We start from the raw sequence: 19290 nt of genomic DNA, 5'->3' as shown, positions 1-19290 counted from the left end.
TCTCTGCAGGTTTTGCTGGTGTGATCCCCTTTTAAGAAGTAGACCCCCGGTGGAGGGAACGGTGAGCCACCTGTGGCTGCTACGATTCAGCCCCTGTGTTTTCCCGGAGAGCCCTGCGCGTGCCTTTTGTTCCCAGGACTCGGTGCCTTTCTGAACCCAGTCTAAAAATTGCCGCAGCTCTTTCTGGTATTAGTCACTGCCTGGTGACTAAGGCTTCAGTCCGTCAATCTTTAAATCCTATAATTATTTCTCCACCCAGGTTTTTCAGAATAAAAGTTGAAAATGTACTGAACTGACAGCTACCAGATTTGATTCCTATGGGATTCATAACTTCCCCAAGTGGTCCGATTGCCACCACAGCGCCACGTCCTGGAAAATTGTTCATGCCGACCTTGAGAACTCAGGAGAGGCGCAGGACTGGCACTCAGCCCCGCCCCCAGTCACGGGCTTTCTGTGAGTGAAAGGAGATGATGCTTTTGTCCCCGAAACCAACTGCAGGCAGGGCTATTTATTTTTAACACAGTTGAGCAGGCAACTTTATCTGAAATGATTATGTGCTGAAATCTGATGAAAAGGCTGTAAGATGGGCATGGCCGGGGGCAGCCGCCAGGTGTGTTCTGCGTGACGGCTTTTTCTGAACCTGCTGGACAAAGTCCCTGCTCTTTCCTTGCTCAGCCCCAGCCGCAGCCCCACCTCCCTGGGGCTTAACTTCAGTTCCCCAAACCACCACACCGTTGACCCAGTCATTGGCCTCGTTGTTGGGACCCTTCAGCCAGAAGGCCCTTCCCCCTTCCTGCCCAGCTCTGGCCCTAGAAGGGCCCCCAGGCCTGCCATGTGGAGGCTGTTAGAGGCCAAATGTTCGAGGCCTCCAAAGGCACGTGTTGAAACATAATCCCTAGAGGGACGGTATTGGGTGGTGGGGTCTCCCAGAAGTGGCTCGGTTCATGCTGGCTGCTATTGCAGGTATGGTCATGGGCTGCCTCGTGAGAACACCTGTGCTGAGAAATGCGTCCTCGGGAGATGTCACCATCATGCAGACATCATAGAGCCCACTCATCATACCTGGCTAGCACAGGCAGCAACACATGGGGCTCCGTGCTGTAAGCTGCTGCTCCCGGGCTACAAACCTGCAGAGCACGCCACTGCACCAAATATGGCGGGCCGCTGTGACACAGCGCTGGACACTTGTGCATCTAAACACGGAAAAGGTATAAAAAGTACAGTGCCGGCCAAGCACAGTGGCTCACACTGTAATCCCAGAACTTTGGGAGGCCAAGGCAGTTGGATCGCCTGAGTTCGAGACCAGCCTGGACAACCTGGTGAAACCCCCATCTCTACTAAAAATCCAAAGATTAGCCTGGCGTGGTGGTGTGCGCCTGTAACCCCAGCTACTTGGGAGGCTGAGGCAGGAGAATCGCTTGAACCCGGGAGGAGGCTGCAGTGAGCCGATATCACACCACTGTACTCCAGCCTGGGCAACAGAGCAAGACTCAAAAAAAAAAGCACCATCTACGGGACGTGCCTTAGGCAGTCTGCTGTTGCCTAAAATGATGCTATGTGGCCCTCCACTGGCCTACGCACTGCTTGTAAACAACAGAAACCGATTTCTCAAAGTTCTGGAGGGTGAAGTCCAAGTTGGAACACCAGCAGATCCAGTGTCTGGGAGGGGCCAGGCAGCTCTTTGGGGCCTCTTTCACATGGGCACAAATCCCATTCCTGAGGGCTCCCCCCAATGACTTTATCACCTCCCAAGACCCCATGTCCTGATACCCTCACCTTGGGAGGTGATTCCTAACTTCAGGTGATCCAGCCACCTCGGACTCCTGAAGTGCCAGGATTACAGGCATGAGCCACCGTGCCCCACCAAGATGTTTAGTTTCTTTCTTTTTTTTTTTTTTTTTTAACAACTGGTAATCCGTTTATTAAAATACCTGAGTTAAGCATCTGCAGTGGTGACTTCCACCTCAACTCCCGGCTCAGTACTGATGGAAGTCATCTGCTGAACAGTCTCAGGAGGGCTGTGCAAGTCCATGAGTCACTTGTGGAATCTCATCTGGAAACGATCCCATGTGTTAGACCTTCACCACCAGGTGTTTTTCTTATTGTGATTCTCAGAGTCTTGGTAGGCATTCAAACTGGTCCTTTCACTTTGAGATTCTTTTCCTTTTCTCCTCTGATCACGTCAGCACACACCTCCTCCAGGGATTTTACGTTGCAGCTCGTTAGAGTGATTCAATTTGGTGAATTGCCACCTCCGGCTCCACGGGTGTTTTTCAGTATCCTTAAAAGCCATGGCAGCTGGGCGGCTTCCTGACCGACATGCTCCTTGGTGAGAGTGAACCGCGGTGAGTCAGGAGCAGGAGCGTGCAGACCCACGATCCACAACAGCTACGAGCGCGTCTTCCTCAAAGAAAAGATGTTTAGTTTCTAAGAAACCACCAAAGTGCCCCCCAAAGTGGCTGCACCGTTATAGCACTCCCACCAGCAGTGAATGAGAGGTCCACGTCTCGCCAGCACTTGGTGTCGTCAGCGTTTTGGATTTTAGCCGTCGTGATAGGCGCTTAGTGACATTTCACTGTTGTTTGAGTTTGTACTTTTCTCTGTTCAGAACTTCCCATATGTGTATTTGCCATTTGTCTATCTTCTTTGGTGAGGTGTCCAGATCTTTTGTCTATTTTTCAGTTGGGTTGTTTCTTTATTGTTGAGTTTTAAGAACTCTTTGGCCAGGCGTGGTGGCTCACATCTGTAATCCCAGCACTTTGAGAGGCCGAAGCAGGAAGATCACTTGAGCTCAGGAGTTTGAGACCAGCCTACGCAACATGGTGAAACACCGTCTCAAAAAAAAAAAAAAAAAAAAAAAATTAGCCCAGCGTGGTGACACATGCCTGTAGTCCCAGCTACTCAGAAGGAGGCTAAGGCAGGAGGATCACTTGAGCCCAGGAGGCAGAGATTGCAGTGAGCTTGATATGTGCTACTGCACTCCAGCTTGGGTGGTAGAGCAAAACCCTGTTAAAAAAAAAAAAAAAAAAGGCCATGGTGGTGGCTCATGCCTGTAGCCCCAGCTCTTTGGGAGGCTGAGGCAGGCAGATCACTTGGCCAGCCTGGCCAACATGGCGAAACTCCATTTCTACTAAAAATACAAAAAAATAGCCAGACATCGTGGCGGGTGCCTGTAATCCCAGCTACCCGGGAGGCTGAGGCAGGAGAATCTCTCAAGCCTGGGAGGCGGAGGCGGCAGTGAGCCGAGATCGCGGCATTGCACTCCAGCCTGGGCAACAGCAACACTCCATCTCAAAAAAAAGAAAAGAAAAGAAGAAATCTTTGTATATTTATAAGATTCAGAGATTCTTTTGTTGGTGGGATGCAAAGAAGAAATCTTTGTGTATTTATAAGATTCAGAGATTCTTTTGTTGGTGGGATGCAATACAGTGACACTTAGCTAGAGGAGAGGCAGAGCCTGTGTGACTTACAGCTCCACCCAGAGGAGGCCGCCGGGCAGGGTCACCCGGGGGATTACGCCTGGGACGTCAATGGACTGTCACACACCCAAGGAGAGAATCTGCAAGCTGAGGACATGGCCACAGAGACTTCCCAAACTGAAATGCAAAGAGAGAAAAGAGTGAAAATAGCTGAACAGAGTATCCTAGAACTACAGGTCAATTACAAAAGATAATTTACACACGCAGAATGGCAATACCAGAAGAAGAAAGAGAGAGGGGATAGAAGAAATATTTGAAGTAATAATGGCTTCTCATTTTTCAAAATTAGCATCAGGCACCAAACCACAGATCCAGGAAGCCATGTGATCATGGCCGGGCATGGTGGCTCATGCCTGTAATCCCAGCACTTTAGAGGCAGAGGAGGGCGGATCACAAGGTCAAGAAATTGAGACCATCCTGGCCAACATGGTGAAACCTCAGCTCTCCTAAAAATGCAAAAATTAGCCAGGCATGGTGGCACACACCTGTAGTCCCAGCTACTCGGGAGGCTGAGGCAGGGGAATCGCTTGAACCCGGGAGGCAGACGTTGCAGTGAGCCGAGATCACACCACTGCACTCCAGCCTGGCAACAGAATGAGACTCCGCCTCAAAAAAAAAAAAAAAAAGATAAATGATGCTGGTTCTTGCCTTTCCCTGCGCAGAGGGTAACGTCTGGCAGGGCGAGCGATGGTGCCTCTGATTCCATAACCAGCCGTGCTCCTGCCCCCACACTTGGGTGCGATTCTGCCTCGATGCAGCTTCAGAGCCAGTGTCCCGTGATCTGCACGCGCCGACCTCCCGCCACCTGCGTGTGAGCTGTGAGCTGACACCGGGCGCTGGAGCCTCCGACAGAACTGCCCTCGGGCTGGAGACTTGGCTCCTCTGTAGTCCATGGAAAGACTTTTGAGTAAAGCTCACCTGAATTCTTAAAAGCTTGACTTCTTCTTTAGTGAACATAACTAATTGTCTTCCCTGAGGCCAGATAAGTAATTTCCCTCAAAGGGAAGCCTGTGAGGAAGATCGCTCTGGGCCAGGTGCAGTGGCTAACGCCTGTAATCCCAGCACTTTGTGAGGACAAGGCAGGCAGATCATGTAAGTCCTGGGGTCCTCCCATGTGGCCACAGCGGTGTCCCAGGGCTGAGCAGTCATCAGTCTTGGTGGCTTGGAAGTGAGGCAGGAGAACAGCAAATTGGGGTGACCAGGGCTTGAGGCATGGGCAGGGGAGCAGCAGGTGCAGCACATCAGCCACAGCCCCGCTCCGATGAGAGCAAGCCGCTTCAGCCTTGGATGGACTGCCGGCCAGTGCTGAGTGTGGCCCAGTGGAGGCCTCTGGGGACACCGAAGGGTGTTGCTGGGTCCTTTTTAGCTTAATTAAAAACCCTAAAGAAGAGGCTCCTGAGGCCGGGCACAGTGGTTCACGTCTGTGAGCCCAGCACTTTGGGAGGCCAAGGTGGGCGGACCACCCGAGCTCAGGAGTTTGAGCCTGACCAACATAGAGAAACCCTGTCTCTACTAAAAATAAAAAATAAAAAAATTACCCGGGCATGGTGGCGCATGCCTGTAATCCCAGCTGCTTGGGGAAGGGAAAAGTAACTGCAGCCGGCCCTTGGTACCCATGGGCTCTGCATTCTCAGATTCAACCAGGACTAAAGCTGTTCAGGGCGCCCTTGCTCCTGCTCCGGCTGTATAAGACAAGCCTTCGCCTTCCACCAGGATTCCAGGCAGAGGGCGGCCTGCAGAGCCAAAACACCACAAGGCCAGCTCTGCTGAGGCTGTCAAATGACCTCCAGGCCAATGACAATGGGGGCGGGTGGCCCGTGCGGGACTGGAGGAAGCCAGCACCGTTCCCACTGACACCATTGTCTGCGCCAGGCTTGTCCAACCTGCAGCCCAGGAGAGCTTCGAATGTGGCCCAACACACATTCAGAACCTTCTTAAATATTTCCGAGATTTTATTGTGATTTTTTTTTTAGTTCATTAGGATTATTAGTGTTAGTGTATTCTATGTGTGGCTAACATAATTCTTCTTCCCATGTGGGCCAAGCCAAAAGACTGGACACCGTGGTCTACACCATCCTCAGCAGGGATGAGGAAAAGCAGGTACTGGCCCCAGCAGTGCTGGACTGATGGGTTTCTCCAGTGGAACCCTGACGACTTGAACTTCACCAAGTTCTCCATCCCCACGGATGTGGGCCCCAGACACGCTCATCCGTGAGTCCGTGGACATGGAGAAGTCTCCACATATCCCGTACATGTACACTGGGCATGAAGCTGAGGTCCAGAACTCCAAGCCCCTCCAGGTGGCGGCGCCTGCAGCCTCCATGTCTGTAACTTCCTCTTCGAGGTCCGAGCTGCTCGCTGACCTTCAGCAGCCGCTCTGCACCATCCAGGGCATCAGTGTCTCCCTGTGGCGCTCGCCAGAAAAAGGTGAAGTTCAACAAGGGCATCTTCATGAACCAGGGAACGTGGGAGTTGCTGGGGTGCCGCCTCCTCCCAGGAGTTCGGCGTGGAAGCGGTGCCTGCTGCGCAGGAGGGAGGGCTGCATGGTCATCACCGGTGACCTTCCTCTGTGTGTTTGGCCGGCTGCTGCCCCGCATTCCTCATGGTCACGGACATCATGGGTTTCCACCTGGCCCCCAACAGTGGCGAGAGGGTCTCCTTCAAGATCACTCTCCTCCTGGGCTGCTCAGCCTTCCCGATCCTTGTGTCCGACACACAGCCAGCCACGGCCATCAGCGCTCCCCTCGGGGTGTCTGCTTTTTGGTGCTGGCGCACAAGCAAGGCCTGCAGCAGCCGTGCCTGTCCCGCTGCGTCACCTGGTTCTGGAGAGAATCGCCCAGCTACTTTGTCTCAGGAAGCAATGTTCCCACAGGCTCCCAGCCCCCTTCTGTCACCTGATAGAGTTGTCCAGGTTCTTGGCATGTTGAACAAAGAATCTAACAAAATGCAGGAAGTATCAAAAGAACCAAGCCATGATAGACAAACGGGGAGAGCACAGATTTACTGAAGACGTTTCAGAGTGGGGCAGGCTGGAGCAAGATGCTGGAGCCTCTTTTTTTTTTTTTTAGATGGCATCTCACTGTCCCCCGGGCTGGAGTGCAGTTGCATCATGTCAGCTCACTGCAACCTCCGTCTTCTGGGTTCAAGCAATTCTCCTGCCTCAGCCTCCCAAGTAGCTGGGATTGCAGGCGTCCGCCACCATGCCCAACTAATTTTTGTATTTTTTAATAGAGACAAGGTTTCACCATGTTGGTCAGGCTGGTCTCAAACTCCTGACTTCAGGTGATCTGCCCACCTCGGCCTCCCAAAGTGCTGAGATTACAGACGTGAACCACTGTGCCCAGCCTTCTTTTTTTTTTTGGAGACAGAGTCTTGCTGTGTCTTCCAAGCTGGAATGCAGTGGTGGGGTCTCAGCTCACTGCGGCCTCATCCTCCTGGGTTCAGGTGATTATCTCACCTCAGCCTCCCAAGTAGCTGGGATTACAGGCGAGCGCCACCATGCCTGGCTACTTTTTGCATTTTTGTAGAGATAGGTTTTGCCATGTTGTCCATGCTGGTCTCAAACTCCTGGGCTCAAGCGATCTGCCCACCTTGGCCTCTCAAAGTACCAGAATTACAGGCTTAAGCCACCGTGCCCAGCCAATACTTTTTGGTATATACCCAGAAGTGGGATTGCTAGAGCATGTGGCGATTCTATGTTTAATTTTTTGAGGAGTTGCCCAATTTTTTGACAGTTGATTGAAGTATCCACTCAGCTACGCACCCCTCCATGCATCCCTGCCTCCATCATTCAATACCCAGCGAGTGACTGCCCCCACCCAGATGCCATGTAGAGAGGGTGCTGCGGGACAGCTCTGAGGAGGTTACAGCCAGTGGGAAACGTGGCTTTCCTCACTGCCAGCGACTCTATAATACCCGCTCCAGGCACATCATCTCATGTGAATCCCACAAGAACTCTGCACGAGGGTTTCCAGGTGAGGCGCCAGTGACCCAAGGGACACCCCTGGGGTATACAAAGTCCTTCGTAAAGCTCAGAATTGTCTCTCTGGTGTGGCTCACCTTGGGCAGGGCACACCATAGATACCAAGTGAGGGCATGGGAGCTGGCGGACCTTGTGGGCTCTGACACCAGATGGCCAGGTGGGCGCTGGGCTGAGCAGACAGGAATGAAGGACCGTCTGCTGGACTTCCAGAAGAGAAGAGACCCTATACCGCTAAACAGCCAACTTCTGCAACTGATCTCTTTTATTTGCATATTGGATCTTTATATAACTGTAGGGAGGATTCACCCACTTTCATACAATGAACCCATGATCTGAATATTCATTACGTGTTACTTATTAATTCATAAAAGTGTCTCACATGGTTTTTATTTGCCAGTTTTCAAAGATTCTTTAAAAAATACAGACGCCTGGTGCTGATGAGGCAGTGCTAAAATGATCACCAGCTGTTTCCTGGGGCATAATTTGGCAATGTACATTAGAATCTACAGATTAAATGATCCTTTTAGCTGTCATTCTACTTCAAGGAATTTAGACTAAGAAAGCAGTCAGAGCTGCACACAAAGATTTGCCTTCAAGTATGTCCAATGACATACTTATAATGATAAAAAGCTGAGACAAGCTGCCTGTCCAGTAACAGAATTAAAGAAATCCTCGTCGGTCCACATGATGGGGAACGCTGCAGCTGTGAAGACCACCGAGGGGTGCAGGAGGGCGTGTGGAGAGGACGCGAAGAGCCGTCGGCCTATTCACAGTATAGCAGGATTCCAATTTTGCAAAAGAAAATATTAACAGCAATATGTTTCTTGAGTGCTTCTTATCATATGGACAATTTTATTTATTTATTTTTATTTTTGAGACAGAATCTTGCCCTTGTCACCCAGGCTGGAATACAGTGACGCAATCTCGGCTCACTGCAACCTCTGCCTCCTGGGTTCAAGCGATTCTCCTGCCTCAGACTCCCCAGTTGCTGTGATTGCAGGCACCCACCACCACGCTCGGCTAATTTTTATATTTTTAGTAGAAACAGGGTTTTACCATTTGGCCAGGCTGGTTTTGAACTACTGACCTCAGGTGATCCATCCGCCTCACCCTCCCAAAGTGCTGGGATTACAGGCAGGAGCCACTGTGCCAGCCGATATGGAAGAATTTAAAACTGAATTCTTCAGTCCGTGAAATAGTAGCTTGGAGTTCACCAGCCGTGAGGGAACACGGAACTTTCCACCAGCTTCTACAGCACCAAGGCCGGGGAGAGATACATGTTGAAGAAGAAACCCTCACTTGTGCCTGGTCCTGTTCTCAGTGTCTGGATGGCTGATCTGTAGGATGCCTTAATGCACTCTCAGATCGATACTATCACCTCTCTACAGAGGAGATGGGGAAACTGAGGCCAAGAGTTGACCTACCTGTGGCTCCAAGGTGGCACGGCAGTCCAAGCTGGACCTCCAGCATTCACCCTGGTGTGTAAACTAGATTGTAGTTTTTTTCTTGTAAAAACAGGTGATATGGTTTGACTCTGAGTCCCCGCCCAAATTTCATGGCGAATTATAATCCCCACATGTCAGGGCAGGGATCTGTGGAAGGTGATGGGATCATGGGGGCCGTTCCCCCGTGCTGTTCTCATGATAGTGAGTGAGTTCGCATGAGATCTGATGGTTTAAAAGTGTGGTACCCCCCCCATGTAAGACGTGTAAGACGTGCCTTGCTTCCCATTTACCTTCTGCCATAATTGTAAGTGTCCTGAGTCTTCCACAGCCATGCAGAACTGTGAGTCAATTAAACCTCTTTTCTTTATAAATGACCCAGCCTCAGGTAGTTCTTCACAGCAGTGTAGAAAGGGACTAATACAACAGGGTCTCCTTTTGTTGCCCAGGCTGGTGCCAAACTCATAGCCTAAAGTGATCCTCTCACCTGCTGCCCAGACTTTTAAATTTTTCATTCATTCATTCATTTTAGTTTATTTTTGAGGTGACTCAAAGACTCGAGACTCCACTGCACGCCAGGCTAGAGCACAATGGCGTAATCTTAGCTCACTGCAACCTCCACCTCTTGGGTTCGAGAAATTCTCTCACCTCAGCTTCCCAAGTAGCTGGACTACAGGTGCACACAACCGTGCTCAGATAATTTTTTTTAATCTTTAGTAGAGATGGGGTTTCACCACATTGGCCAGGCTGATCTCCAACTCCCAACCTCAGGCGATCCACCCGCCTCAGCCTCCCAAAGTGCTGGGATTACAGGTATGAGCCACCATGCCAGGACTTGTTTTTTGTTTTTTTGTTTGTTTGTTTTTGAGATAGAGTCTGTCACCCAGGCTGGAGTGCAGTGGTGTGATTTTGGCTCACTGCAACTTCTGCCTCCCAGGTTCAAGTGATTCTCACACATGCAGGCCAGCCCAAAACCAATGTATTTTTTAAATGTATCTGAAGTTTCATGTTTCCCTAAAACTAAGGTGCACCCTGACCACCTTAGGCACATGTTCTCAGGACCTCCAGAGGATTGTGTTGATACAGAGAGGAGACAGGGAAATACTGGGTAGAAGAGGGCAGTTCGCTGGCAAAGGCTCTGTCCTCAAGCCTGAACACCCATGGCCCTAAATGGGAACATTCATTCCTGTTTTTGCACCCAAAAGTTGCCTTTTGGTCTTCCATGCCTCTCATCTTGTACCCATATAAACCCCAAATCCCTGACTCCAGAAGGAGACAAACAGAAGAGCAGAAGGATGGCAGAATGGTGCGGCAGAGAGAAGAGGAGTGTCTGAACACCAAGAGGTGTTCGGCTGGGGGATGGTTGGAGAGGAGACCAGCCACTGGATGGCCAAACTCCCACTCCATCCCCTCTCCAGCTCCCATCCATCCCACTGAGAGCCACCTCCACTACTCAGTAAAATCCCCGCATTCATCCTTCAGGTGCATGTGCAACCTGATTCTTCCTGACGCTGGACGAGGACCTGGGTACCAAGAGGGCACTGGCGAAGACTTGAGCCATCTGCAGATGGCAAGCCTAAAGAGCGCACTGTGACACACACACCCACTGGATTTCAGGCGTCGCAGACACCCACCCCTGGATGCTGCTGTGGGGCTGAAGCCCAGGGGCGCTCAACCCTGCTCCTGCACCCACCCATCTGTGTGCTCCCCCTCCCGAAAGGGGTTTGAACGTGCAGCTCAACAGGCAAGCCACAAGCCTTGGGGTTCTCACACTGGTCGCTTTAGAGTCGCCCAGGGAACTGGATGCCTAGGCCCCGCCCTGTCCTACCTCACCGAGCCACATCCCACTGCACATCCTGCAAGGGAGGGCCAGGGAACTCTCCCATTTCAGTGTCACGGGCCACGGTCACTCATATTAGGCTTAGAATACTTTTTTCCCAATATTTTAGAGTTTGACTCTTTTTGTTGGCATTTTCCAAGTTTCACCATCCTTTTAGGGCACACAGTGTTGCCACCATAACTCAGCTGGTCACGCCTTGAATGCTCTGGCGAAGACCAACTTGGTGTCAATTCTCTTGGGTCCCCTCTTTTCTCGGCGAATGATTTTCTGGACACCATCTCTGGGACCCTGTTCACTTGCCTCCCCAGGCAGAGCCCAGCTCTGGGTCTCTCCAGCCACCTGTTCCCTAGGGGAGCCTCCCTGGCCACCACCCAGTGAAGGTCACCCCTCCAGGGCCCTCTCCCTCGAAAGGCTGACCTGGGTTGCAGGATGGGTGGCAGCCCACTCATCTCCTGGCTAGCCAGAGCGTAGACTTATAATGTCTAGAAGGTCTTTACTATCTGAGTCATCAAGGAAAAAGGTTTGCTCTTGGGCTGATAATTAGTGGCAACTGGCGTGCTCATAAAAACACCAAATTAGCTCCTGTGCCCACACTGTGGCTTTCACCCTTGGGTGGTCTCAAAAGCACCCAAAGAGCTAAAAAGGAGCTCGGGGTGTGGCTCAGTCAGGTAGGACAGGGCTGGGCCTAGGCATGTGTATCCAGTTCCCTGGGCGACTCTAAAATGACCGGTGTGAGAACCACAAGGATTGGCTGTCTGCATGACAGCTGGGAACAGGCAACCAGATCTTTTAATTTTTAAGATGGAGTCTCGCTCTGTCGCCCACGCTGGAGTGCAGTGGTGCAATCTCGGCTTACTGCAGCCTCTGCCTCCTGGGTTCAAGTGATTCTCCTACCCCAGTCTCCTGAGTAGCTGGGACTACGGGCGTGTGCCACCATACCAAGTTAATTTTTTGTATTTTTAGTAGAGATGGGGTTTCACCATGGTAGCCGGGATGGTCTCGATCTCCTGACCTCATGATCTGCCTGCCTCAGCCTCCCAAAGTGCTAGGATTACAGGTATGAGGCCCAAGAAACCACAGGCAAAATATACTCACCATAATGTCGTTTTTAAAGTTTTGACCTCAGAGTACCAGGGCCCTCTGTCAAGAAGGAGGGTCCTGGAGCCCACAGGCCTGGAGGCTGGTCATCTCTCTTCTACGCCTCCCCTGCTCCTTCCTCTTAGTGCTTGGGACCAGAGGTATGATAGGGCTGGGGGTGCTGGGGAGGGAGGCCATGGGTGATGGATCAAAGTGGGGAAGGACAAAATCCACTGCAGAGAGAGAGAGGGGGGTTCAGCAGGTGCTCCAAAGAGCCCACAGCAGGAGACTCAGAGCAGGACGGGCAAAGGGTAGTAAGGGCAGAGGCTGCTGGTGCCTCTGTGGGCTTCTGGGGCTCTCACCCAGCACCACTTGTCACCAACTCTGTAATCTGACTTCTCCTTAGTTTGTTAACTTCACAATCTGTAAGTCTGGGAAAAGAGAGGATACTTTCTTTCTTATAAAGGAAGAAAAGGTTGCAGCCTTTAAGGTGGTGAGAGGGGAAGAGTTCCATGGACCCTTGTAGAGGACTTGCAATTAAAGGTGTGGCTTCCTCACCCGGCACCAAGCTCAAACCCCTCGTGGGAGGGGGAGCACGCAGGCGAGCGAGGGCGAGGACCATGAAAGCGCTTTTGGCCCCATGGTGGCATCTTGGGATGTGTTACAATTAATTCTCTTTTAGTAACTGTCACCCGTGGATCATTAAGTGTTAACCAGCTCAGTGGAGGGTCAGAGTGATAGCCTTTTACACACTGCCTTGTTTTTGTTGTTGTTATTGTTTTGAGATGGAGTTTCACTCTTGTTGCCCAGACTGGAGTACAATGGCATGATCTTGGCTCACCACAACCTCCGCCTCCCGATTCAAGCAATTCTCCTACCTCAGCCTCCCGAGTAGCTGGGATTACAGGCACGTGCCACCAGGCCAGGCTAATTTTGTATTTTTAGTAGAGATGGGGTTTCTCCATGTTGGCCAGGCTGGACTCAAACTCTTGACCTCACGTGATCCACCCTTCTCAGCCTCCCAAAGTGCTGGGATTACAGGCGTGAGCCACTGTGCCCAGCTAGACCCTGCCCTCTTGGTACCCGGTTCCTTGTCCAGCATCCAGAAAGAATCAGGTGATATGGACTTGAAGGATGGTGAAGAGGTTTTACTGAGTGATGGAGGTGGCTCTCAGTGGGAAGGGGAGCTGGAAAGCGGATGGAGTGGGAAGATAATCCTCCCTGGTCAAACTCCTCTCCAGGTTCCGATGTTTCTTCTTTCTCTCCTCCTCTCCTGTGCCACTGCACTCCTCTGTCAGTGAAGTTTTGGGTTTTTATGAGTACAAGATTGGGATGTGGCAGACCAGAGTGGTTTTGGAGAAAGCATCATGCAGGCAGGAATACAGGGATGTGAAGTTCTCACGCAGGGGCATGGGCCCAGGCTTGTGGGTGGGGCCCTTGCTGGGGAACCGCCCTCTTACATCCAGTACTTCCCTGCCTCTTATCTGTAGATCAGTGGCCCTCCCAGAGACACAGGTACTTCAAGGGAGGAGGGGTTGGGGAAGGAGCCCTGTGCTGAAAGTGTTGGCTAAGCATACATATGCAGCAAGCTACAGGAGGAGTGGTAAATATTCATGAAAAGGATCTGGCTATATGCATATTAAACAAACATGCATGTTACATACAACCTGTTTTCACTCTGAGGTGGAGTCTTCTATTTTTTTTTTAATTTGTGTTGTCACCAATGGGGTGGAGCCTTCACACGTGACTGTGTCGCAGTGAGGCCCGAAACATCAGAGGTCTTCTCAGGACATGAAGGCACTCAAGTGCGCAGCCTCTGTAAACCGGCCAGAGCTGGTCCATGGTGGGGGTCCCTTATCAGGAGGAGGTTCCTGAAGTCAGTGTCCTGCCCAATCAGAGCTGTGGTCACGGCGGTAGAACGGGGTCAGCCGGCTCAGCCGGCGTCTGCAGGTGGATGAGCTGCAGTCATTTACATCTTGCTCATCTTGGGGCCAGTGCGTGTTTAGCCACTGGAGAAAAAGAAGACCCTGTAGGGCTAGGTGCAGTGGGTCACGCCTGCAACCCTAGCCCTTTGAGAGGCCAAGGTGGGCAAATCACGAGGTCAGGAGTTCGAGACCAGCCTGGCCAACACGGTGAAACCCCGTCTCTAAAAAAATACAAAAAATTAGCTGGGCATAGTGGCAGGCACCTGTAATACCCAGCTACAGGGGAGGCCGAGGCAGGAGAATCGCTTGAACCCAGGTGGTGGGGCTTCCAGTGAGGCAGAGGTTGCCATGAGCCAAGATCACACCACTGCACTCCAGCCTGGGCAACAGAGTCAGAGTCCATTTTGAAAAAAGAAAAAAAGACGACGTGGCAGTGAGTGCCATCTGTTCTCTAAGTGTAGGATAGGCAGCTCAACCTTTGCCTGGCGTTGCCTGAGGTGATGTTTGTAATTTGATACCTTATTGCCACAGCGCCTGTTCTGTGGGTCCTACGGTCTCCATTTTACCTTTAGTGCTCTTCAGTGTTGTGTGTAAACCCTAAATGGAGGGCATAAACGGACATAGCTGACCTCCTGTTCCCTCATGGCCAGGAACTCAGTTTTAGGGTTCTTCTCATGTTCCCTTTGCTACAAGGTGCTCCCTTGGTGGAGCAGGGCTTAGGATTTTATCTTAGTCTACACTCCTCTGTAAAGTGGTGTGAAGATTCAATGTGTTAATGCATGAAATATGCTCGGTGCACAGTACGTGCTCAACTGATGTTAGCCGTTGTTTATTATTATTAATTTGAGATGGAGTCTCACTCTGTCACCCAGGCTGGAGTGCAGTGGTATGATCTTGGCTCACTGCAACCTCTGCCTCCTGGGTTCAAGTGATTCTCCTGCCTCAGCCTCCCAAGTTGCTGGGATTACAGGCACCCACCACCAAGACCAGCTAATTTTTTTTTTTTTTTTTTTAAGACGGGGTTTCACCATGTTGGTCAGGCTGGTCTTGAACTCCCAACCTCAGGTGATCCGCCGCCTTGGCCTCCAAAGTGCTTGGATTACAGGTGTGAGCCACTGTGCCTGGCCTAATTTTTTTTTTTTTTTTTTTAGATGTAGTCTCATCCTGTCGCCCAGGCTGGAGTACAGTGACACAGCCTTGGCTCACCGCACCCTCTGTCTCCCAGGTTCAAGCGATCCACCTGCCTCGGCCTCCCAAAGTGCTGGGATTACAGGCATGAGCTACCAAGTCCAGCCTATTATTTTTCAGAGATGGCCTCTACCTCCTGGGCTCAACCAATTTTCGCTCCTCAGCCTCCTCAGTAGCTGGGACTGCAGGCGTGAGCCACCGTGCATTGCTTAAATGTTAGCTATCATTAATGGACAACTGTTACTAATTAGATGTACTTTCTTTTTAAAACCTGGACCTCTAAGCAACATCCTCCTCCCTCAGTCCTCAGCACCCGCCTGGTCGGGCATCGGGTCTCACCACGCTACAGAGCCGTAGGTGTGCTGCCAGGTCACCAAGACTTTAGCCTGGTGGTACTGACCCCAGGGCCCCAGATCACCAAGTCTGCAAGTCTGGAACCCAGAGGCCTCCGTTCCCCCGGGTGGCGCAGGGAAGCTGCAGGGAGTGCATCAGCTGTGGGGAGCATTGGGGTAGGAGGTGAAGGCGGTGGGGTCATCTAAGGGGTCAGGCTTGTCCTCGAAGGCAGGCCCTCCACAGGCCGGGGCACCTGTGGATGGAGGGCTGGGCACGTGGCCCGGGGGACTGGGACCCTCTGCAGGCAGCGTCACCAGAGCGAGAACTTGGGGTCCGCAAGGGTCTAGTGTGCCCTGGAGAAGCCTGCTGCCCCAGGCTGGTGCGGGGGAGACTGGGTCCCGTCAGCCGCGTGTCCATCAGTTCCTGCGGCCCTGGAGAGGGAACGTGGATTGGACTTGGGCTCTGGGCACCGTAGGAGGGCGAATGCGCGGTTCCCTCGGGGATCCGGGGTCACTCCTGCGCCTCGGCGCTGTTCCCACGGCCGCTCGCACTCCCGTGGCCCCGCGCCGGCCCGCTCCCCCGTGGCTCTCCGCGTTGTGAGAGTGTCAGGGGCATGGCGCCCGGGCCCCCCAGTCTCCCCTGCACGCGGCGGGGCGCGGGGATGGGGCGGAGCACGTGTGTTGAATGAATGAACGAACGGACGACGCTACAGAGCCCTCTCCAAGCGGAATGAGTGCAAACCCCGCGTTCCGGACAGCGGCGCGGCGGGGGTCAGGTTTCACTTCCTCCCTGCCCGGGGCGGGGCCTGCGCGCCTGGCCCCGCCCCGGTCCGCCCCCGCCCCGCCCCCGGCGCCGCGCGAACTCGCGGGTTCGGAGCCGCCCGCTGAGGTCAGAAGGAGGCGGCCAGGGCGTCCGAGCAGAGCGTCTGCGCCGAGCCGGGCCGCCGCGCGCCGGAGCCTGAGCCGGAGCCGAGGACAGCCGGGGCCGGGGCCGAGCCGAGCGGAGCCCGAGCGAGCGGCCGAGCCCGTGCCCCTCCCTCCTCGCCCCGCGCGCCGCGGCCAGGCCCGGCATGGAGGAGGACTGCCGGGTGCTCTCCATCCAGAGCCACGTCGTCCGCGGCTACGTGGGCAACCGGGCGGCCACGTTCCCGCTGCAGGTACGCGCCGCCCGCGCTTACGTAACTCGACACGCGTGGCCCCCGAGCCCGTGACCTTGGCGGGGCCGCCGGGACGCGCCTCGGGTCCCCGAGGGAGGCTCGGGAGCTGCGGGCAGAGCTGGCGCGGGCGCCGGGAGGCAGGCGCGGGATGAGCCGCCCGCTCTGCTGGGCTTGCCGGGGCGGGAGAGCAGGGCCGAGCGCCACGGGCCCCGCGGGTGGGATGGGTCCGGCGTCGGGGGCGCTGCGAGGAGGGAGCCCCGCGCCCCGCCTGTGGCCCAGCAGCGCGTCCCTGTCCGGTCCCGCGGAGCGGGGTGGGGGGACGGCTCCCGGAGGCGAGGGAAGGCGGCAGAGCCCGGGAGTCCCTGGGCGGTCACGGGAGCGGGACCTTTCCCCGTGGAGCGCGTAGGCGGCTGTGGAGCTGGAGGGGTTCGCGGTCACACCTGCTGGGCCCCTGTGGGTCAGGAGGTCGAGAGGAAGGAGGAAGAGGCCGAGTGAGATCACGGAGCCCACGAGGGTGGACTCCGCTCTGGCCTGAGCACGCCAGGAGGCGGCCGAAGGGCAGAGGGCGGGGCTGCCCTGCACCCTCGCATCCCTGCAGGTGTTTGCTCTGAGGGAGCAGTTCGGGACTGTGTGCATGGCTTTACGGCGCCCCCTTTTAAAACACATTAGCCGGCGACTTCCTGGTTGCAACTAAGTGTACCTTCGAGGGGTAGGAAGGGCCTGCATGCGGAGGGACCGACTTAGAACCAAGGTGACGGCACTTCCTGGCCTTGTCGAGTCAGCAGGAGGGTGAGGGGGTGGGGGGGCGGGGGCCTGCCGGGTGGTGGCTCTTCTGTGCTGCACACCTGTGGCCTGGTCCTCGGGAAAGGAGCAGGTATGACTGGTCCCTGTGCTGGACCCCACGGGCATAACGAAGGGCCACCTGGTCATGGTCGGGCCTGCGGTGCGCGCTGGCCTCGGAGGAAGTCAGGAAGGGGGAGAGCAGTGCCTCTGTGGAATTTCAGGGCTGACCTAGGCGTGCCCCCGGGAGGACCGAGCAGAGCTGAGCACGGAAAGGCAGGGGTTCGGAAAGGCAGGGGTTCGAGTCTGAAGTGAAGCGGAAGGCCTGTTGGGAAGGGGGCGGTGCTTCCCAGGTGGCCTCCCCCGAGCCTCTCATTCCAGCCAGCTGAGTGCACCTGTTAAGCACCGCTCTGGACCCCTCTTAGCTTGAGGAGGGTGGGGGAGGTCACCGCGGCCTGGCGGATTGCTTGGGCAGAGTCGGAGGCAGGCTGGTGCTCGGGAAGAAAGGTGCAGGGTCCCTGAAGCAGGGGCAGCCAGGGAGGGTGGAGCCGGGGGCTCCGGGGATAGTGTCCCCTGCCTTGGCAGGAGTGCAGCTCGTGGGGCGTCTCTCCGGTTCCTCCTCCCATCCACCTCCTATTTCACTGAGCAAACTGTTTTCTTCTTTGCTTCACCTGGGATCCCCCAGTAATGTCCCTTGTTCTCAAACTCCCAGTGACTCAAGGGAGGGGTGTCCTCTGGTTGCTTACCTCAGGCAGAGCCTTGTAAGGATGGGCTGCCATTCTCACCTGGGGTCTCCCCAGTGCCCAGACCTGTGGGCTCCCATATCCCGACGTCCCAGCACAGCTGGACAAGGAGAAGCAATGCAATGGGGAGGGGCTGAGATGGCTGCGACCAAGCCAGCCTGGACCAGCCTTAGTGGGCACAGGAGGGTCTGGTGGACAGAGCCTGGAAGTGGCCTTGGGGCTGGCGTTTGCCGCTTCCAGCCGCAGTTCCAAGGGGAAGCATCCTCTAAAGTCTAGAACTGCTCTTGCAAGAGTTTGTTCTTGATTTTGATCACCATGTGGCTTAGGACTCCAAAGCCTTGTTTCCAAGGCTGAATGTGGGGAAAGAAAACTTAGAAACTGGCAGAACAGAGCCTCTGGCTGAGTCCCAAAGATTTGCCTTAATGCTACTTGGAATGAGACTGGAGAATGCCTGAGGGGTGTGGCACGTCGCAGGGCAGCTGAAGAGGCTCCTTATGGGGACTGACCCAGGTGTCTGGGGGAGTCCCACCTCAAAGCAGATGTCTCCTCATCTTGGAATTGCAGCTGAGGGACCTGGCCCTGGTTTCTGTGCCTGGTGTCACCTGCAAACTAGGTGCAATACTCGTTTGCAAGATAGCACCAGGGCCCATTGTGCCCTGCGTGCCAGGCTTGGGTACACCTATTGCCAGGGAGCTCCTGCTGATCCCCTGGGAGCATGGCACAGATTCGTCCTGACTGGACCATCTGCATATCTGGGCCTCAGAGCTGTTCTCCCCAGACACTTTCTGCCAGGTCCTCTCAGTGTCACCCTGCAGCCAGGAGGCAGCCGCCCTCCCTGTGCAGAGCAAAACCTTGAGCCTGTGTTTGGCTTTTGTTTCTGGGTATATGCCCAAGGCACATTTTAGTGGCAGGGAACTGAAAGAGGGGTGCATGTTGACAAGACCAGTGCTGGCGGGAGCTGCAGGGTCAGGCAGCATGATTTGGGTTTGCAGATCGAACGTAGAGGGCAAGAGCAGGCTCGCGGTCTGGGGGTGCATGGAGGAGAGGAGCTGGGGGGCCGCCCAAGGACAGGCCTTGGGATGCACCTTGGGGCTTGGATTCTCGGCCGCGGGAGGAGAGGAAGGAGTGGAGGAAATGAGCTGCTGCTGTCTGTCCTCCCACGCTGCTCGGATGTCTGCTCCGGGTGTAGGAACCCTCAGGTTCTTTCAGAGCTGGGAGGTTTGGTTCTTTGGAGCCCTGGTGTGTGTGGAAAGCCTTCCCGGCTCATCAGTTCAGCGGCTCATGTGTTTCTGTAGGCCCCACTGCACCGTGGAGATCCTGGGGCCTCAGGGCAGCCTTCCAACCC

General features: G+C 54.3%; 1 protein-coding gene across 2 annotated transcripts in view; it reads left to right on the top strand.

Moving 5' to 3' along the window:
- The first annotated feature begins 16125 nt into the window (after positions 1–16125).
- The window catches only part of PDXK (pyridoxal kinase), a 34342-nt gene continuing 31177 nt past the window's right edge, over positions 16126–19290 (top strand). Inside the window, exon 1 of one of the 2 annotated variants that reach the window (XM_032276751.1) lies at positions 16126–16422. In XM_032276751.1, coding sequence (XP_032132642.1) covers positions 16336–16422 — 87 coding nt within the window. In that variant the 5' untranslated portion in view covers positions 16126–16335. Of the gene's footprint in view, positions 16423–17073; positions 17174–19290 lie in introns of those variants that run through there. The other variant, XM_032276752.1, reaches the window with a different exon arrangement.

Source organism: Sapajus apella, unplaced genomic scaffold (genome assembly GCF_009761245.1).
Source record: "Sapajus apella isolate SASKATOON/1434 unplaced genomic scaffold, GSC_monkey_1.0 scaffold8, whole genome shotgun sequence".
Taxonomy (NCBI): Eukaryota; Metazoa; Chordata; class Mammalia; order Primates; family Cebidae; genus Sapajus; species Sapajus apella.
Note: the sequence above shows the minus strand (reverse complement) of the source record. Positions and strands in the feature narration are given on the sequence as shown.